Here is a 20,756-nt window from a genome sequence, read left to right on the forward strand (position 1 = left end):
CACTTAGAGCTTTTCATACGCTTATTGGCCCTTCTGAGAATATTTGTATTTCTATTCTTAAGGGGTTATTGGTCTTTTTTTATATAGTATCATTGTCTAACTTTGTTGTCATCATGATTCTGGTGTTATGGAATAAATTTCTGTAGTTCTCCCTTCAGATTGCTTACAAAAAATTAATGATTTGTTCTCATTCTGCTGTAGTAGTATTCACCACTGACCCTTTTCAACTCCTAGGCTTTTTTTTTTTTTTTTTTTAATTCTTAAATAGACTTCCCTACCCCTTAACCTCCACCCCACCCTCCCATGTAGGGCTTGAACTCAGTGACCCACAGATTAAGATGCTCCACTGACTGAGCCAGGCAGGAGCCTCACTTCTAGGCTTTTGTTGTTTTTTTTGTTTGTTTGTTTGTTTTTTTTTTTTTTGGGAGGGGAGGGATTTTTTGATAACTGTTGTAGTTACTTCATTGTTAGAAATCTGTTCATTGATTTATCATCTGATTTTTACAATATCTTCTGCTTACCTTTAATTTAATTTGCTATTCTAATTTAATTTGCTGTTAAGTACTCTTCTGTCTGAAATTATAATCATTTGAATTATCCCTTCCCTAGCTTTCTTTTATTTAGTATTTGTATATAATGTCTTCTCCAACATTTTAATTTTAATCTCTGTCTTCAATATGGGTTCCTTTTCAAAATATATACTAGGCTGTAATATGTTTATATGCTTTGATTATATATTTTCTAGTGTATTTAGACCTTTGAGTTTGAATATTATTAATACTATTAATGTCTTTGTATTATTGGCTACCACGTTTCTGATTGGTTTTTGTTCATTTTCTCATGTTCTTGATTCTTTCTCCTTCACTTTTTTCTGCCTTTTCTTTCTATATTTTTCTTTTAAGTAAATAAAACTACTTAACTTCTTACTAGATTTCCTATACAGAGCTTATCTACACTAGTGGTTTTTCCCAGAATTTATAAATTGCTCATAAGTATTAAAATTATCACTGGAAAATGACTAGCAGAAAGTTTCCTTGATGCGCATTATAATTTTGAAGAAAATTTATTTCTGAGAAAGGATATACAGAATCTTTTAATATTGTACATTGATCTATATTTTTAAAAAATTTTTCTCAGCTTTATTGAGGTGTACTTGATAAATAGAAGAGGTATATACATAAGATGTACCAATGTGATTTTCTTCAGTATATACATTGTGACATGATTACTGCAGTCAAGGTAATTAGTGTATCCTTTGCTTTATATAGTTGATTTTTTGCATAGTGAGGACATTCATGATCATCTGTCAGCAAATTTTAAGAACACAATAGGTTATTAAGGATAGTTACCAAAATGTATGTTATTTTTCCCAAAAAAATTTGTTGAAAGAAAATTTTGTGCCTTTACCATCATTTTCCCAGCCACCATTGTACTTTCTGGTTTTAAGTGTGAGTGTTTTGTATTCCACATTTCAGTGAGATTAAGCATTTCTTGTCTTTTTGGGTCTAGCTTATTTCACTTGGCCTCTTGTGCTCCACGTTCATCCATGGTAACACAAATGGCAAGACTTCCTTCTTTTTAATAGGCGAGCTATACTCCATTGTATATGTCTATCATATTTTTCTTACCTAGGCATCCATCATCAGCATATCTTTAGATTGTTTCCATGTCTTGACTATTGTGAAAATGCTTCAGTGATCATGAGAATGTAAATATTTCTTCAAGATACTGATTTTATTCAATTGGATATATATCCAGAATTTGGATGCTGGATGATATGTTTTATTTTTAGTGTTTTAAGGAATCTTCATAATGTTTTCCATAACAGATATACAGATTTACATTCCTGCAAACATTGTGCAAGGGTTCTCTTTTATCCACATTGTTGTAAACACTTGTATGGCAACTTTTTGAAAATAGCCATCCTAACAGGTCTGAGATGATAACCTGTTTTGGTTGGATTTTTACTTCCTGATGATGAATCACATTGTTCTCACATACCAATTCACTGTTTATATATTTATTTGAAAAAGATGTCTGTTTGGGTCCTTTCCCCTTTTTAGGTAGTTAATTATTTTGCTGTTGAGCTGCATCAGTTCCTTATATTTTGAATATAAACCTCTTACCAGAAACATATTTTGGAAATATATTCTCTCATTCTGTGGGTTCTCTTTTCATTCTGTTGATTTTCTTTGCTGTGTAGAAGCTCTTTAGTTTGATGCAGTCCTCTTTTTTTCTTTTGTTGATGGTTCTTTTGATGTCAGACCCAAAAATCAGTTCATGATACCCATATCAAAAGCTTTTTCTCAAGGCATCTGGTGGCTCATTGGGTTAAGTAATCCACTTACTTAAGTGGAATCCACCCTGCTTGGCAGGGAGGTTTCTTCTCCTTCCCTCTCTGCCTGCCATTCCCCCTGCTTCTGTGCTCACTCTTGCTCTTTCTCTTTCTCTCTCTCTCTGTCTCTCTCTCTGTCAAATAAATAGCTAAAATCTTTTTTTGTAATTTTTTTTAATTCTTTTTTTTTCCCCAAGATTTTTTGTTTGTTTATTTGGCAGAGAGAGGCACATAGCAAAGAGGGAACACAACCTGGAAGAGGGAGAAGCAAGCAGCTTGGAGCCTGACCTAGGGCTCTATCCCAGGACTCTGGGATCATGACCTGAGCAAAAGGCTTAACCACTGAGCCACCCAGGCACCTAAGGGTCTATTATTTGAGAGACACAGCATAAGCAGGGGGAGTGGTAGAAGGATTGGGAGAAGCAGGTTCCTTGCTGAGCACAGAACTTGATCCCAGGACCCTGAGATCATAACCTGAGCTGAAGGCAGGCACTTAATCAGCTGAGCCACCAAAGGGGACCTGTCTCTGTTTTCTTAAGTTTAAGACTTTTATTCATTTTAGACTGATTTTTATGTGTGGTGTGAAATAAGGGTCCTTTTCATTATTATGCATGTGGATTTTCAATTTCCCCAACACCATTTTTTGAAGAAACCTTACTTGCTTTCCTTTGGTACCCTTCTCAAAGATGAGTTGCCATAAAATGAATGGCTTTATTTCCGAGATGTCTGTTGTGTCCATATCATATGTATGTAGTTTCTATGTGAGTAATATACTGTTGATTACTGTAGCTTTTTAGTACAGTTTGAAATCAAGAAGCATGATGCCTCCATCTTTGTTCTTAAATCAGGATTGCTTTGGTCATTAGAGGTCTTTTGTGGCACCATATGAATATATGATTGTTTTTCTGTTTCTGTGAGCATGCCATTAGTATTTTAATAGGGACTGTGTATTGAAGTGGATTTCGGTTCCAGTGGACATTTTAGCCATATTAGTACTCCTAATCCATCAATATGAGATGCCTTTCTTTAACTTCATTAGTGTTACAATTTTCAGTGTTCAAGTCCTACATCTCTTTAAGGTTATTCTAAGCTTATTCTTAATTCTTCTGTTAATATTGTCAATAGGATTGTTTTCTAAATACCAGTGTGGGGTATTTTGATGGTTCTTTGTGTATAGAAATGAAGTTTTTGTACTTGGATTTTGTATGCTGTAACTTTATTTTTAACAGATTTTTTTATTGTTGCATCTTTAGGATTTTCTACATATGTCATTGGTAGTCAGTTTTACTTCTCTGAATCAGTTCTATGTCTTGTCTAAATGCTCTAGAAATAATTTCTACTTCTGTGTTAATAGAAGTGGTGAGAATGAGTATCCTTGCCTTATAGTGGATATTAGAGGGAAAGCTTTCAGATTTCATCATTGATTATAATATTAACTATGGGCTTTTCACATTGCATTGTATTGAGGTAAGTTCCTTCTGTTTATTTTGAAGGTTTAATCACAAATAGATCTCTAACATTACCAAATTTTCTTCAGGCATTGAGATGATCGTTGTACTACTATTCCTTTTTGTAAATGTGATGAGTGACATTGACTAATTGGTGTATGTTAAGTTATCTTTATGTTCCAGGAATAACTCCCACAAAGTCATGATGTCTAATCCTTTTTTTTTTTTAATGATTTTATTTATTTATTTGAGAGAGAGAGAGAAAGCATGAGAGGAGAAAGGTCAGCGGGAGAAGCAGACTCCCTGCAGAGCAGGGAGCCCGATGTGGGACTCGATCCCAGGACTCCAGGATCATGATCTGAGCTAAAGGCAGTTGCCCAACCAGCTGAGCCACCCAGGTGCCCCTGTCTAATCCTTTTTATGTTCTCTTGAATTTAATTTGTTATTACTGTATTGGGGATTTTTGCATCTGTCTTCATCAGGGATATTGGCCTATCGTTTTCTTTTCCTAAAACCTTTTTAGTTAGCTTCCTAACTATGCTGCCTTCATAAAAGAAGTTTGGGACTGTATCCACATACTGTGTTTTTCAGAACACTTGAAAAAGGATAGGTGTTGGGGCACCTGGGTGATTCAGGTCAGTGAAGTGTCTGCTTTTGGCTCAGGTAATAATCCCAGGGTCCTGGGATCAAACCCTGTATTGGGCTCCGAGCTTAGTAGCCAGTTGGCTTCTCCCTCTTCCTCTGCCATGTCCCTGCTTACACTGTCGCACTCACACTCTCTCTCAAATAATTTTTTTCTTTTTTTTTCTTTTTTAAAGATTTTATTTATTTATTTGACAGATGGAGATCACAAGTAGGCAGAGAAGCAGGCAGAGAGAGAGGAGGAAGCGGGCCCCCCACTGAGCAGAGAGCCTGACGGGGCTGGAACCCAGGAGGCTGGGATCATGACCTGAGCCGAAGGCAGAGGCTTTAACCCACTGAGCCACCCAGGCACCCCTTTTTTTTTTCTTTTTTAAAGGACGGGTATTAGGACCTGGGTGGCTCAGTTGGTTATGAAGAGTATACAACTCTTGATTTCAGTTCTGTTCATATCAGGGTCATCAGATCCAGCGCTTCACCAGGCTCCATGCTGGGCATGCAGCCTGCTTATTAACATTCTCTCTCCCCTCTTCTCTAAATAAATCAATAAAAAGGATGGGGCGCCTAAGTGGCTTAGCCAGTCAGCATCCAACTCGTGATTTCAGTTCCAGTGATGATCTCAAGGTCATGAGATTGAGCCCCTGCCACATCAGGATCTGGGCTCAGAGCAATCTGCTTGAAATTCTTTGTCCCTCTGCCCCTCCCCCCAAGCGCTCTCTCTAAATAAATAAATATATATACAAATAAAGTCTTTTAAAAATTTAAAAAGATAGGTATTAACTTTTTCTAAGTGGTAAAAATTACCCATGAAGCTATGGCTTTGTACTCATTCAGAGTTTTCACTTACTAATTCATGATTCTTACTTGTTACTGGTCTGTTTTTCTTTCTTGATTCAGGTTTGTTAGATTGTTTCTAGGAAATTATTTCTAGGAAATTACCAAATTTTTTTAGACACTTGTTGGTCTAATATTATAACCCTATAATATTTTTTCATAACAATTATTTCTGATCCTTTTTATTTCTGAGGCATCCATTATAATGTTTCCTCTTTAATTTCTGATTTTATTTTAGTCTTCCGGTTTTCTTAGTCTAGTTAAGGGTTTCTCAATTTTAAATTTTCCTTTTATATTGCTTTTCCTGCATCCCTCAGGTTTTGCTGTGTTATGCTTTCATTTTCTCAAAATATTCTTTAAGTTCCCTCTTTTTTACTCTCTTTAACTTAATAGTTGTTCAAAAGTGTATTATTTTGTTTCTGTGTATTTGTGAATTTTCCTGTTTTCTACTTTCATTGCATTGTGGTTGAAAGAGCTACTTAGAATGATTTTCAGCTTCTTGAATTTAAGACTTCTTTTGTGACCTTACATGTAGTTCATTCAGGATTATGTCCCTTAAGATGCAAAGGAGAAAGTTTATTCTACTGCTAGGTAAAAAGTTCTGAATTCTGCTAGGTAAAAAATTCCGAAAATACGTCTGTTAGATCCACTTACTCTGTAGTGTTGTTCAGTTCTGCTTTTTTCTTATTAATTTGCTGACCGAATAATCCATTCGTAAGAGTGGAGTGTTTTGAGTCTGTTTCTGTTAGTATATTGCACTGTATTTGTACTTTCAAATCTTTCAGTATTTATTTTATACATTTAGGTGCTTTGATGTTGGGTGATTATAACTGTTACATCTTTGTAAGAATTGTTGAATTGACCTTTTATCAGTATCCAGTATCCTTTTTGGTTTCTTGTAACAGTTTTTGACTTACCGCTGTTTTGTCTGTTCATTTCTGCTCTTTTTTAGTTACCATTTGCGTGGAACATCTTTATTCTTCTCTTCACTGTCAGCCAAAGTCACTCTCTTATACATACCATATGGTAGGATCTTGTTTTTTCTATCTTATTTTTTATATTTTTTTATTTTATTGTATTTTATATTTTTATTGCAGCCATAATTCCCTTATAATTAGTACTTGATAGAAGATGGAATGTGACATTACTTAAAATTATATCAAATTCACAGAAGCTGAACATCACAGGCATGTGAGTGTACTCTTGCCACAAAATGTCTTTACTTCCCAAGTACTTTTAAGTTTTAGCTATGAAGGTCAATTACCAGAGCCAGATTTGTTCTTAACAAGTATAATTTCAATGTCCATGCATTCAGAGAGTCTCTTATATCTTTCTGGGCCTATTCATTTGCAGATAGGAATTGAAATTGTAACTGGGTTCCTTAGTGATGCCCATCTTCATTTGCTATCCAGTTTCTTTGAGACAAAACTGTGACTTGCAGCAGGGCTATGTAGATAAAGAAGTTCCATGTGGATGAGAGCACATCCTCACGCATCTTCTTTTCATCTCCTCAGGATCCAGCTTGGTCTGAGGCCCTGGATCCAGAACATCTCACCTTTGCTTCTCCAGTTTCCGACTCCATGTTCAGTTCTTTCCTGGTGGCTACCTGGTGCCCACTCTTTATCTTATTTTTAATCTGTTTGTTTGCCCAGTGTTTTCTGATTAGCAAATTTAGGCCATTTTAGATTCAAAGTAGTTTTTAAAAGATACAGAGTTACTTTTGCCTTTTTGTTAATTGTTCTGTACTTTTTTCTTCCTCTTTGCTATTGTTTTGTGATCTCATTTTTTTGTAGTGAAATTTTTCATTTTTCTTTATCTATTATATATCCACTGGAAGTTTTTCTTTGTCATTACCATGAGATAAAATATCTTGCGTCAGTATCTTTTTTTTTTTTTTTAATAAACATATAATGTATTTTTATCCCCAGGGGTACAGGTCTGTGAATCGCCAGGTTTACACATTTCACAGCACTCATCATAGCACATACCCTCCCCAATGTCCATTTCCCCACCACTCTCCTCCGTCCCTCCTCCCCCCAGCAACCCTCAGTCTGTTTTTTGAGATTGAGTCTTTTATGGTTTGTCTTCTTGCATCAGTATCTTTTAAACATACCCTAATCACATTTTTCTTGATCTCTCTATATTTTTGCCAACACTGTTTTGATTTTTTTTTAATAGTATCTGTTGTTATTGGTGTGAGGTAGTATCTCCTTCAAGATTTGAGTTTATGTCCCTAATGATGAGCAGTTTCTAATGTGCTGATTAGCACATTCTGAGAGAAATGTGTGTTCAGGTCTTCTGGCCACTTTCACTCTCCCACAATTTTTGGTCACAACCTCTATCTATGTTGTGTATCCACTAACAAATTACTATAGCTATAGTGATTTTAAAACTTCTGCCTGGAAAAAAAAAAAAAAACTTCTGCCTGAGTGCCTCAGTTGGTTAAGCATCTGCCTCCAGCTACGGTCATGGTCCCCAGACCTGGGATCGAGTCCTGCATTGGTCTCCTTGCTTGGTGGAGAGCTGGCTTTTCCCACTCCCTCTGCTGCTCCCCTGCTTGTGCTCTTTTTCTGTCAAATAAATAAATTAAAATCTTTAAAAAAAAAAAAAACTTTTGCCTTTTAACTTTAGTCTTAGAGATAATAGTGACTTCATGTACCATTGTAACACTATTAGGAGAGGAGCACCTTGGTGGCTCAGTCAGTGTAGTGTCTGCATTTTGCTCAGGTCATAATCCCAGGGTCTTGGGATCAAGCCGGGTGTTGGGTTCCCTGCTCAGCGGGGAGTCTGCTTCTCCCTCTGCCCGTGACTCCCCATCCATTTATGCTCTGTCTCTCATTTCTGCTCTCTCTCAAATAAATAAAATCTTTTAAAAATGCACACACAGTATTAGAAGAATATAGTGAATTTGTGTTTATCTTTACAAGTCAGTTTTATGCTTTCTTATATTTTTATGTTACTAATTAACATTCAACGTGAGGAACTACCTTTAACATTTCTTACAATGTACGTTTTATGGTGATGAATTCTCTCACTGTTGTTTGGGATGTCTTTATATTCACTTCTGAAGTACAGCTTTACCAAGCATATAACATGCTAGGTTAACAATTTTTCCCTTTCAGCACTTTGAATATTACTCTCATTTTCTGCTGGCTTGCCAGGTTCTGCTGATAAATCATCTTAGAGTTTTATGAAGGATTCCTCTTATGTGAAGAGTTCTTTTTCTAGCTGCTATCAAAATTCTCTCTTTGACTTTTGATAAATGGATTATAATATATGTGTCTTAATGAAATCTTTTATTGGTCCTATTTGGGATCTGTTTCACGAATCTGGTTTATCTCTCTGAATATTTGGAAAGTTTTCAGCCATTCTGTCTCAAAATAAGCCCCTTCTCCTTCTGTGACTTCATTAATATTTCTTGTTTATTTATTTATTTGTTCCTTGTTTATTTCTTGTTTATTTTCTTGTTTATTAATGTTTCTTGACATTGCCCCATAAATCTTACAGACTTTTTATGACTCTTTATTTCTTTTTTAACTGGATGATTTCAGATGATTTCTCTTACCTCTCTTACACTTCATGTATCCTTGTTTCCATTTCATTTGTTTTGTTGAGCTTTCTGTTGCTTTTTTTTTTTTTTTTTTTTTTCATTTCATTCATTGTATTCAGCTGCAGAATTTCTTTTTGGTTCTTTTCAAAGATCCTGTTTTCAGTCTTTGCATTTTGTTCATGTATTATATTTCTCAGTTCAAACAATTATTTTGGATTCTTTGTCAGGCAGTGTGTAGTTTTTCATCTCTCTGGACTCAGTTATTTAAAGATTATATTATTAATTGATGGTGTCACACTTCCTTGTTTTTCCATGTTTTAATCACTTTGTGTTTTGTGTGCATTTGAGGGAGCAGTCACCTTTTCCAGACTCTACAGGCCTGAAAGACGTTAACCTTCTTTAATTACTTTTTAAATGTGGTGCCCTTGAATCTGCAAGAACACCATACAGGTTCAAGAGTGTGGCAAATTCCTTCAAACATAGAATTTCCAAATTCTCCTTCTTTTCTTTGTACCACTGCTGTCATTCATTTCACTTATTCATACTCAGCAAGTTACTCTTCCTTTTATTATTTTGAACACATTATTATCTATTAATTAAGAAAAAGGAAAAGAAGTTATTTTACCCTTAATTTAGTACTTCTCTGAAGTTCCTTGTTTCTTTGTATAGATTAAAGTTTCAGACCTGTATCATTTTCCTTCTTTCTGAAATACTTCCTTTAACATTTTGCAAGACAAGTCTACTGGCAATTTTCCTTATTTTTTGTCTGAGGAAGTGTTATTTTTCATTTAATTTTTAATGATAATTTTGCTGTATACAGATTTCTAAGTTGTTAAGTTTTTTCTTTCAACACTTTAAATATTTCACTCTATTTTCTTCTTGCTTTCATGGTTACTGAAGAGATGTCCAAGGTAATTATTATTTCTCCTCTATAGGTAAGGTTTTTTACTCTTGTTGCTTCGTTCAAGATTTTTCTCTTTTTTTTGATTTTCTGCAATTTGAATATGAAATGCCTACATACAGATATTTTTGGTACTAGTTTTCCTGGTGTTCTCAGTTTCCTTGATCATTGACTTCAGAGTGTCACTGATTTTGGCCAGTTCTCCATTGTTACTGGTTGAAATGTTTTGTTTCCTTCTTATGTACCCCATTACCCATATGTTTTACTTTTTTTTTTTTTTTTTTAATTTTATTTGTCAGAGAGAGAGAAAGAGCACAAGCAGGAGAAATGACAGGCAGAGGGAGAAACAGCGCTCTCCACTGCACAAGGAGCCCGATGCAGGGTCCCAGAACTTTGGGATTATGACTTGAGTGAAGGCAGACACTCAACCACCTGAGCCACACAGGCGTCCCGTGTTTTACTTTTTGTAGTTGTCTCACGATTCCTGGTATTGTTTCACCTTTTTCTTTTTTCTTTGCATTTCAGTTTTCAGAGTTTCTCCTGTATTTTTTCAAGCTCATTGATAATTTTTTTTTCAGTTGTATAGCTTGATGAGCCTGTTACAGTTCACTCTTCTTTCTATTATAGTGACATATCTATAACATTAGTTTGATAGAATTTCTGATGTATTATTTACATTGTCCCCATGTTCTTTCATGTTCTTTATTTTATATATTAGATCCTTTGGCACATTAATTATACATTTTTCAGATTCCTGGTCTGGTAACTCTGACGTCTTTGCTATATCTCTGTCTGATTCTGATATTTGCTCCTTCCTTCAAACTTTGTTTTTCATTTTTCTTTTAGTGTGTCTTTTAATTTTTGCTGAAAGCTGAACTTGATTTATTTATTAGATAAATGAGCTGTGTGTGGGGAGGGGCAAGGTGGGTTCCTGTCTCTTGTAGATATTGGTTGCCAAAGGGTGAAATTTACTGTGGTGTCCTTGTTTTTTTTCCTCTGTGTTGAGTTACATTTCTCTAGAGAACTCTTCTTTCATAAGATTTGAGAAATTTAGTTTTCTCTTTTAAAATCCATGTTATTATATGGGCTACCTATCCATGTGGATTAAAGGAAGATTTCTTACAGTTTCATGATTAAGTTACAAACTCAGCTTTTGTTTATTTGTGAACATCTTAATTTCTTTCTCATATTTAAAATACAGTTTTGTCAGACATAGTATTTTTGCTTGATAATTTTTTTTTTGTTTGAGCGCTTGGTGTTTATTTGTCCGAGGTCGTCTTGATGAGAATTAACACTGATAATCTTAGTGGGAATCCTGTGTACCTGATGCGATGCTTCTCTTGCTACTCCCAAGATTCTTTCTTGTTGACTTTTGATAGTTCAAATATAATTATATGTATAGATATAATATGCCCATTTCATCCCTCAAGTGGGGGAAATTTTTCAGCTTTTCAAATCTTTATGTTGCTCTCTTTCTGTTCTCTACTTTCACTCTTAACAGTGCATATGTTGGTCTTCTTGATGGTATCTGACAGGCCCCTTAGGGTCTGTTCATTTTCATTCATTCTTTCTGCTTCTGACACAATCATTAGAATTGTCCTATTACTACATTTGCTGATTTCTTAAACTGGCTGTTCAACTCTATTTAAATTTTTCATTTAAATTCTTGTACTTTGCAGCTCCACAGCTTTTTATAAAAGGGGGTTTCTTTTTATTTTCCTGTCTCTTTATTTAGTTTTTTTAATACCTACCTCTTTTCTGATGATACTCTCATATTTTTTTTCATTCTTTGAGCATCTTTAAGGGTGTTTATTTTTTGTGTTTTTTTTAATTATTTTTAAGATTATTTGTTTGTCAGAGAGCACAAGTAGGGGAAGTGGCAGGCAGAGGGAGAAGCAGACTCCCAGCTGAGCAAGAAACCTGATGTGGGACTCCATCCCAGTATGCTGAAATCATGATCTGAGCTGAAGGCAGACACTTAACCAACCGAGCCACCTAGGCATCCTGGAGAGTTTTATTTTTTGTTTATATTACTTGTTTTGAAAGTCAACATCTGGTTGTTCTCAGGGACATCTTCTCTTCTCTTCTTTCCTTCACTGGACTTTCCTTTGACTTCTTGCCTTCACTGGGCTATAGTTTCCTGGTTCTTTCTATACTTTGTGTGTTTGGTTATTAGAAATACACAGTGTTGTAATTCTGGAAACCATATTTTCCTTTTGCCACAATTTTGCTTGCTTTTGATGTTATTATTATTATATGCTATATTTGCCTGAGAATCTTCCTGCAGTGTATACTGAAGGTTTTCATAGGTATTTTCTGAAACTGTTCCCTCCCTTGGGTATGTATGATCACTTTCCTAAATTCCCCCATATATGTGTTTTCTATTGAATGTCCTAATCCTAAAATGTCATGTTAGACATAACAGGATAACAGAAAAGTGAAGTGGGAAAATCTATCTGCCCTTTTCAGTGCTCTGGAGGTGCTAAACCAGAGGGAAGTGGTTTTCCAGATGGGACTGGCAGTTGAACAATAGCTTCCCAACCTACGTGATCAGGAACAGCAACAACAATCAGAACACGTATCTCTGTTATTTGGAGGACAGACTGTTATTTCTGGAACATTTGCTGTTGTTACATGAGACAGTTTTTTACTGATAGATGGATTCTTGGTACTCTCTATTCAAGTATCTTCCCCAAATTAGCTTTTCATTTTAATTTTGTGTCTTTATATCTAAAGTGAGTCTCATGTAGTTAACATACGTTTTTAAGTCATTTTGGCAATATATACCTTTTAATGGGAGAACTTAATCTGTTTCCATTTAAAGTTAATTAATGATAAGATACCTGGCTGGCTTAGACACTGCAGAATGCAGTGTTTGACTCTTGAGCTGGGGTTTTGGATTCAGGCCCCACATTGGGTATGGAGAGTACTTAAAAATAAAATCCTTTAAAGAGACAAGTAAATAGAAATAAAGAAAAGATAAAGGGAGGGGAAGTTTTTTTATAGTGTACCATTTTGGTTCCTTTGTTTTTCTGTATAAATTGTTTAGAGTCTCTTAGTTGTTACCCTAAGAATGTCAGTTAATACCCTGAACTTAGTCTAGTTTGAATAATAATAATATATAATAATATAGTAACAATAGTGTTTTAATAATGCCAAGTTAGGGGGTGCCTGGGTGGCTCAGTGGGTTAAAGCCTCTGCCTTCAGCTCAGGTCATGATCCCAGGGTCCTGGGATCGAACCCCACATAGGCTCTCTGCTCAGTAGGGAGCCTGCTTCCTCCTCTCTCTCTGCCTGCCTCTCTGCCTACTTGTGATCTCTCTCAAATAAATAAATAAATAAATCTTTTAAAAATATTATTAATAATGCCAAGTTAGTTTCAGTAACAAATACCATTTTCTCAATTTCAGTGCTTCCCTTTATATTTTTATTGTTTCAGATTACATCTTTGTAAATATTTGTATGACCATTCAAATAGATTTAAAATTGTTTCTTATGTTTGCTTTTAAAATCATCAGTAAAAAGAATTACATAGACAAAGAAGAATAATGCTAGTTTTTACATTTTTTATGTAGTTACTTTTACCAGTGTTGTTTACTTCATATGGCTTCAAATAGCTGGTTAAGTATCTTTTCATTTCGTTTGTAAAAGACCCTTGTAGACAGATGCCTGGGTGGCTCAGCATACTGTCCACTGAGCAGGGAGCCCAAGATGGGGCTCAGTCCCACGACCCCAAGATGATGGCCAGGGTCAAAGTCAGGCACTTAATTCACTGAGCCATCTAGGCACCCCATTTTTGTCCTCCTATACCTGCTTTCTTGATTCATGGTCTCTGATGAGAAATAGGAGAAATCATCTATAAATTTTATTAAAGATGACTCCCATATGACAAATTGCTTCATCCTTTATGATTTCACAGTTTAGTCTATGGCTTTTGACAAATTGACTATAATGTGTCTCAGTGTGGCTTCCTATTAAAATTACTAGTTTCAAGTTTCTTGCATTTCAAGTTCTTTGCCTTTGTTGGCTGTGTGTGTCCATGTCTTTCATCAAAAGTGGAGTGTTCAGCCATTATTTCTTGAAATGTTTTTTTCTGTCTTCTTCCCCTGGAACTTTCATATTTCATATATTGGTTCACTTCATGGTGTGTCACACATCCCTTAAGCTTTTTTTAACTTCTCTTTCTGCCCCAAGTACTATTTATCTGTTGCTGTTATCTTACTGTTTTTCTCTGCCTGCTGAAATCTGTCAAATCCTACTATGGAGTTTCTGTTTCTACATTTATTTTTTGTGCCCAGAATTTTCATTTAGTTCTTTATATAATTTCTGTCTCCTTTTTAATAAGTTTGTCCTACTACATCCTTGTTTTTTGTTTGTCCTCTAGTAGTTTGATCATGTTTAAGAGTGTTTTCAAATCTTATAGAAAGTTCAATGCTTAGCTTCCTCATGGACAGTTTATTTCTTTCCTTTGGATTGGCTACACTTTCTCATTCCTTTGTATGCTTGTGATTTTTTTTTTCCTCTGAAAACTTACCTTTAAATTTTATAATGTCCTAACTGGAAATTAGATCCATCCTCTTCTCCAGGACTTGTTCTTCTTGATTGTTGAAGGATTAGATTATGTTGTGCCAACATTTGACAAAATACTAATAATAATAATAAATAAAATTTTGTTTTGCAGATTGGATCTCTGTTCACACATTCCTTTAAAACTACCAGAAAACATTTATAATTCTGCTTCATCGTTCACTTTCTGATTGTATCGCTACATATATATTAGCCCCAGTTGAAAGCTTAGCGTAATGTACTTTTTTAGTATTTGTTCCATCATGACCATTCATGTGACTTTTCCTTTAGTGTTTTTGGCTGCTGTTCAGTATCTTAACCTCTTCTCCGCAAAGAAAGCCACTCTAGTTTTTGCTGCTTTTCTGTTCTATTTTCCATTACAATCTTTGCCCCTAAGAACTGTGGGATTTTCTATCAGTTTACAATGTGTTTGACTATTTCCTGCCATTTTCCACCATAAATGTCAGGGTTTTTATTTGGTTTGTTTTTAGGTGAATTTATGAATTATGGGTGAAACTTGATACAGTTTAACTTTATATTGGACAATCAGGAAGTACTGTGCTAACTGGGTGACCTTCATATAAGCACCTGAAAGGGGTGCCTTGGTGGCTCAGTGATTTAAGTGTCTGAGTCCTGATTTCCGCTCAGATCATGATCTCAAGATCATAATTTCTAAGGAAACAGATGTTAAGTGTTCTCTGTGAACGTGGTTTCCACTAGGAGCCTTAGGTAGACTAGCACAAACACAGTGGTTTGCAAATAAGGTCTTCTTTGTTCCATCTAGAAACAGGAACAAGATCTTTATTAGGAATGTGGCCTGTTATCTTCAAGATCTCTACCATGCAGGGTAGGTGGTGGGGCAGCATCAAAAACCTGTCCTGTTATTTTAAGTTCTTTTTTTTTTTTTTTTTTTTTTTTTGGAAAGTTATGATTTTTTTTCTCCTCTTTTCTAATGTGGTGTTTACTTGGTTAATGTTTTTTCCCCCCCAGGGGTTCTAGCAGTTTCCATTTGGTGTTTGATGTTTCCATGGAGGAACTGTAGCTTCGAACTGACTGCTGTGCAATACTGCTTTTATCAAATTTTGAGCACAAATTGCTTTTTGGATTTCCAAATTTGTTTTTGTTTAAGAAACTTCTTTTAACCGACTAAAAACCTGACTAAAGTACTTAAATAGAATATTAACCTACAACTTGGTATTAGATACGTTCAGATTTTGTTTTGTTGGTAGTGTCAGTTTTTTTGTTGGTTTGTTTTTAGGTGAATTTATGAATTATGTGTGAAATTTGATATAGTTTGACTTTATACTGGACAGTCAGGAAATACTTTGCTAACTAGGTGACCTTCAAATAAGCACCTGAAACGGGTGCCTGGGTAGCTCAGTGATTTCAGTATCTGAGTCCTGATTTCCAATCAGATCGTGATCTCAGAATAGTAAGATCAAGTGAATCCCACATTGGACTCAGCACTGGGCTGAGCACGGAGCCTGCGTAAGATTCTTTCTGTCCCTCTTACTCTGTCCCACTCTCTTCTCCCCAACAAAAAATTTTTATATAAGTACCTGAAAAAAATAGTAAAGGAATGAGCATATAAGTGCAAAGAAGGGCCAGCATATGTAAAAGTTCTGAACACAAGTCTTCTTGACCTCCTAGATGAACTAACAGCAAAGAAGTCACCTGTCACTTTAAGTGAGTAAGGGAGACAGCTTTAGAGATGCTGTAAGAGAGATAACCTAAGAGTATGTCTGATTACAGCTAAACAGGACATTGTAAGGACTTTGGATTTTACTTTAAGTCATTCGTTCACAACTGACATGAACTTGCAGCTATTGTTACTAGCTTCTAGGTTGGAGGCCAGGAATGCTACTTGTTATCTACAAGTTTACACAGCTGTTTCCTGGTACCCTGATTTATATGAAATACGATGTCATTACAGTATTTTGATGGAGGTGTGATGTGCATGATCTAACTTTTCAAGTTATTTTCTTATGCTGCTTTTTTTTTTCCCTTCAGAAAATGACAAGGATCAGATATTTGGAATGTGTATTCATTCTTCTAATGAACTTGAGCAGTATACTCTGAGATATCTTTGAAAATTTGTTACAAGTATTAAAACATTCCTACAGAAAATTGTGAAAATGAGACATACATCTGAAACAATGTAGTTACTATTTTGGAGGGTTTTTCGAACCCTGTCTTTGGTGTTTATAAATTAGAAGGACTTTTAAGATCCTTAAAAGTTATTTAGCCTTACAGTTGGGCAAGTCTAAATGCATTGAAGTCTGACTGGTAATCTGGTTTACTGAAACTTCAGCATGTATTATTTCTTCTCCTTGTCGTCTTTCTTCTTCATTTCTTATTAATACTTTCGAGAAACAGTAATGTGGTCAATGAAATCTCAGACAGCTTCCATTCTAGGGTAATTGAAAGAAGAGGAGTAGGAAAACTGGATCCTTGGGCTTGGGGCCACTAATCTGGACTTGAAGTAGAAAGCATACATGTCTTTTCACACTCTGCACGACGTCATTGATATCCAAAGTTGTTTGGTTTTGGTTTTTTTGTCCTGATAAAATTTTTCTTAGGATACCGAAGGTATTAATGATTTCCCAGCAGACAATCCAGAACATTTCAGAGGGGCTCTGGTTGGGGTTGGCAGAATTTTTATTCTTAAGTTATTAAATAATATTAGTAGTCAGGTGATTTTTACCTTTGAGGAAATACTTGAAAATTAGAATGTGGCCATCTTGCATTTGTTTTAGTTAGTCTCTTTTTCCAAGAAAGGTAAAATATATATATATGCACAAAAAAATAAATATGGGACAATAAGAATATAAAAAAAGGAAGTGGTGCTACTGGACTAAAATTACAGGTAGAAAAGTCAGGCTGAAACCATAAAACTTAAAATCCTTCAAATTTGAACCATAAATTTATTTCAGAAATCTAGAAGGTATCAAGACAAAAGCATGGCATTTACCCACAGATACAAAATGTAATTTATAATGCTCTTTCAGTCACCACTTAGCACCTAAATGTGTTAGGCTCTGTTTTTAATAGCAGAATCTCTCTTCATGAAGGAGCCTGCTTTTGTCAGAGATTTAAAGTCACTATTCAGCAGCTGAAATAAAAAGACAAAAGTGGAGTTATCGCTGAGAATAGATAGCAAGGGAAGCCCTATCAGCTAGGCACTTTTTCTGAATAAGCAGACGATACATATGGAGTTCAGGCATTGGCAGGTTTGCACCGGTGTCGGTAGGTTGATGTTATTTGTAGATACAAAGTCATTCAGGTGAGACTGAGTGTTGCTAGATAGGTGCGTTTATCAGAGACTGTTTCTGAGCAGCTGAGTGTTTTTGAAGCACCATGGTTGTTTGCAGAATCTTTTCACTGAGACAGTTGTACTTATTAAGTAGTTTTAAAGCTGATTTTGTTGGCTTTGTTTTATCCTGACCAGAGGAAAAGAGAAGCTCTTCCTAAATTTGTGAAAACTTTAATTTCTCATAACCAGATGGGAGTTACGTCTGGCTTATAAACAAGTTGCATTTGCCAAGTTAATAGCTTCTCACTGAACATGTCTTATATTGTTGATTCCAGAATCACAGTAATAAACTAGATATTCTAGAGAGATCAACACATTATTGAACACTTTTACAGATGCAAATAAATAATTAGATGAAATTTCTGGTACTGAAATTACTGACTTTGAAATTTGTCAAATACATGGTAATATTTAAACAAGATAGTATTCAAATGATCCTCAAACTTTGATTTATATCAGAGTCCTTGAAATTGCTTATTAAAATGTAGATTGCTAGGCCTCCTTTCCAGAGTTTCTAAATCAGAAAGTATAGATTGAGCTAAAGAATTTGTATTTTTAAGACATTCCCAGTTTCCCACATAATGCTGATACTTCTGATCTGATGGTCATATTTGAGAACCACTGAAAAATCTCACATAACTTCTTCTGAGTTTCCATGAATTACTTACTTCAAAGCACAGTTCCTTGAAAACGGTTGAGAGGCCAAAAATAGAGTTTTTATTACATTTTCTATTGTCTCTAAAGCATTATCTAAGGTTTTTCCAAAGGACATTTTAAAGAATATCCTGCAAATAATTACACTTACTCACATATGTTTGTTCTTTGTATGTTTCATCATCACCCCCAGCAGTGCATACTAAAAACTATGTCAAGTCTTACATGAAGAAACTATACCCGCTAGTTTCCAGACTATGGTTACAACTTGAGGTTCCACTCCCTGAAAGATAGGTTTATCTATTCTATGTTCCTATCTCAGTGTTAATGAGTTACAAGTCATTACCTTGTATTTTTGCAATTTATTTACCCTGTTAAAGATAAACCAGTGTCAGAATAATTTATTGGAGCTTTTCTGTTCATGAATGTAATACATTAAATAGAAAATGTTTTTATTTCAGAGCTGTTCGTCAGTTGGCACAGGAGCAATTTTTTTTAATGTGCACAAGATGTTGCATGGGACACAGGCCTCTACTTTTCTTCATTACTCTGCTCTTTACCATTTTGGGGGTGAGATATTTTTAAATGGACTTATCAATGTGATTCATTCTTAAAATCAGGAACATTTAGGAAAGTACAGTTTTAACCTATTTTAAGATTTGCTTATGTGGGGCATCTGGCTGTCTCAGTCAGTGGAGCATGCTTGATCTCAGGGGTTTTAAGTTTAAGCCCTCATATTGGTTGTAGAGATTACTTAAAAAAAAAAAAAACTTTTAAAAAAATGGAAAGATTTAGTTATGCTTAGGAAATAAAATCTGTTCCAATAATTTCTATACTGTTTGTAGACTGATTTTTATTTGCATTTTAGAAATAGTTTCGTGGAAAAGTAGAATTCAAACAGTTTTATTGTTTTTTATATCATTGGTATAAGGTGTTGCCACTTCATTTTACCAGTTACCTAGATTTTTTAAAATTGACATGAATCTTGAACATGACTTGTAAATTCATATTATAATTTATATTTCAGAGCACAGCACGAGAGAGAGGTAAACATTCAGGTGACTATTTCACTCTTCTACGGCACCTTCTTAATTATGCTTACAACAGCAATATCAGTGTACCCAATGCTGAAGTTCTTCTGAACAATGAAATAGATTGGCTCAAAAGGATTAGGGTAAGTGGTATTAATACTCAGTTTACTATAACACTTTTAAATCAACCCTATTAAAGAGAGTTTTATGATTTTGAGTATTTATGTTAAACAACCCATGGGAATAATAAAAAAACCAAATACAGAATTCACTACTAAATTAGTAACTCACAATACATAGAACATACAGCTAGATTCATTTTATACAAATAGTTTACTTCAGTTGGGACTCCGAATTCTGATGTTCAGTTTCCTCCATTTTGGTATATTTTACCTATATTTCCCATTATCATACTTAGAATATTCTTAATTTTGTTAATTAAAAATGTCTAATGGGTTAGCATTTATATTTAACCACCTATACCTTTCACTTATACAGACGGAGTTCTTTTAGAATATATTTTTGAAATGGATAGCTTTTAAACTGTAGGTTTATATTCTCCTGTTTCTCAACTTTGGCACCATTGACATTTTACTATTATTCCTTGTTTTGAGGAGCTGTGATAGTCATTGTAGGATGTTGAGCAACACTCCAGCCTCTAATTATAAGGGGTGTCTTCCCTTCCCTCCCATTTGTAAAAACTAGAAATATCTCCACACATTGCCAGTGTCTTGGGACAAAATTCCACATTTAATGTTGAAAGAGTTCTATGGGTAGAAGAAATCACATGAATGGAAAGGGGTGGAATAATTACACCTGAGATAACACTTTCCTCCAGTTCCCTTTTGTTCTTGCTTCTTTGTTGTCATTTCTTGTGAATTAGGTTTCTTAACATTTCCCCTTTCGCAGGATAACGTTAAAAACACAGGTGAAACAGGTGTTGAAGAGCCAATCTTGGAAGGTCACCTTGGGGTAACAAAAGAGTTACTAGCCTTTCAGACACCTGAGAAAAAGTATCATGTTGGTTGTGAAAAAGGAGGTGCTAATCTCATTAAAGTAAGTTCTAAATTTTGGCACTATACTACTTACCGTGACCTTTTAAATGTTTGTTAGCAAATTTATCTGAACGCTATAGTATTTTGCTTTGAGAGACCATCTTTGTTATTTATCTTATTAATATCTTCTAATATCTAGTATCTCTATGAAAGGTATAGTGGTTTTGTTTGTTTTTTAAGCTTTTATTTATATTATAGTTAACAGTGTAATATTAGTTTCAGGTGTACAGTATAATCATTCAACACTCCCGTACAACGCCTGGTGCTCATCACAATGCACTCCTTCATCCTCATTACCTATTTCACCTATCTTCCCACCCCTACCCTCTGGTAACCACCACTGTGTTTCTTGGTTTGCCTTTGTTTTTTTCCCCTATGATCATATCTTTCTTAAATTCCACATATGAGTGAAATTGTATGGTATTTGTCTT

The 20,756-nt window shown here is 34.9% G+C and overlaps 1 protein-coding gene across 1 annotated transcript in view; it reads left to right on the top strand.

Annotated features, from left to right (window-relative positions):
• Positions 1–20,756, top strand: part of LOC308337760 (ubiquitin carboxyl-terminal hydrolase 9X-like) — a 155,407-nt gene that overhangs the window by 100,770 nt on the left and 33,881 nt on the right. Inside the window, exons 27-29 of the mRNA XM_080795942.1 lie at positions 18,701–18,809; positions 19,267–19,413; positions 20,180–20,326. Coding sequence (XP_080652068.1) covers positions 18,701–18,809; positions 19,267–19,413; positions 20,180–20,326 — 403 coding nt within the window. The remainder of the gene's footprint in view (positions 1–18,700; positions 18,810–19,266; positions 19,414–20,179; positions 20,327–20,756) is intronic.

Source organism: Martes martes, assembly GCF_963455335.1.
Source record: "Martes martes genome assembly, chromosome: Y".
Taxonomy (NCBI): domain Eukaryota; kingdom Metazoa; phylum Chordata; class Mammalia; order Carnivora; family Mustelidae; genus Martes; species Martes martes.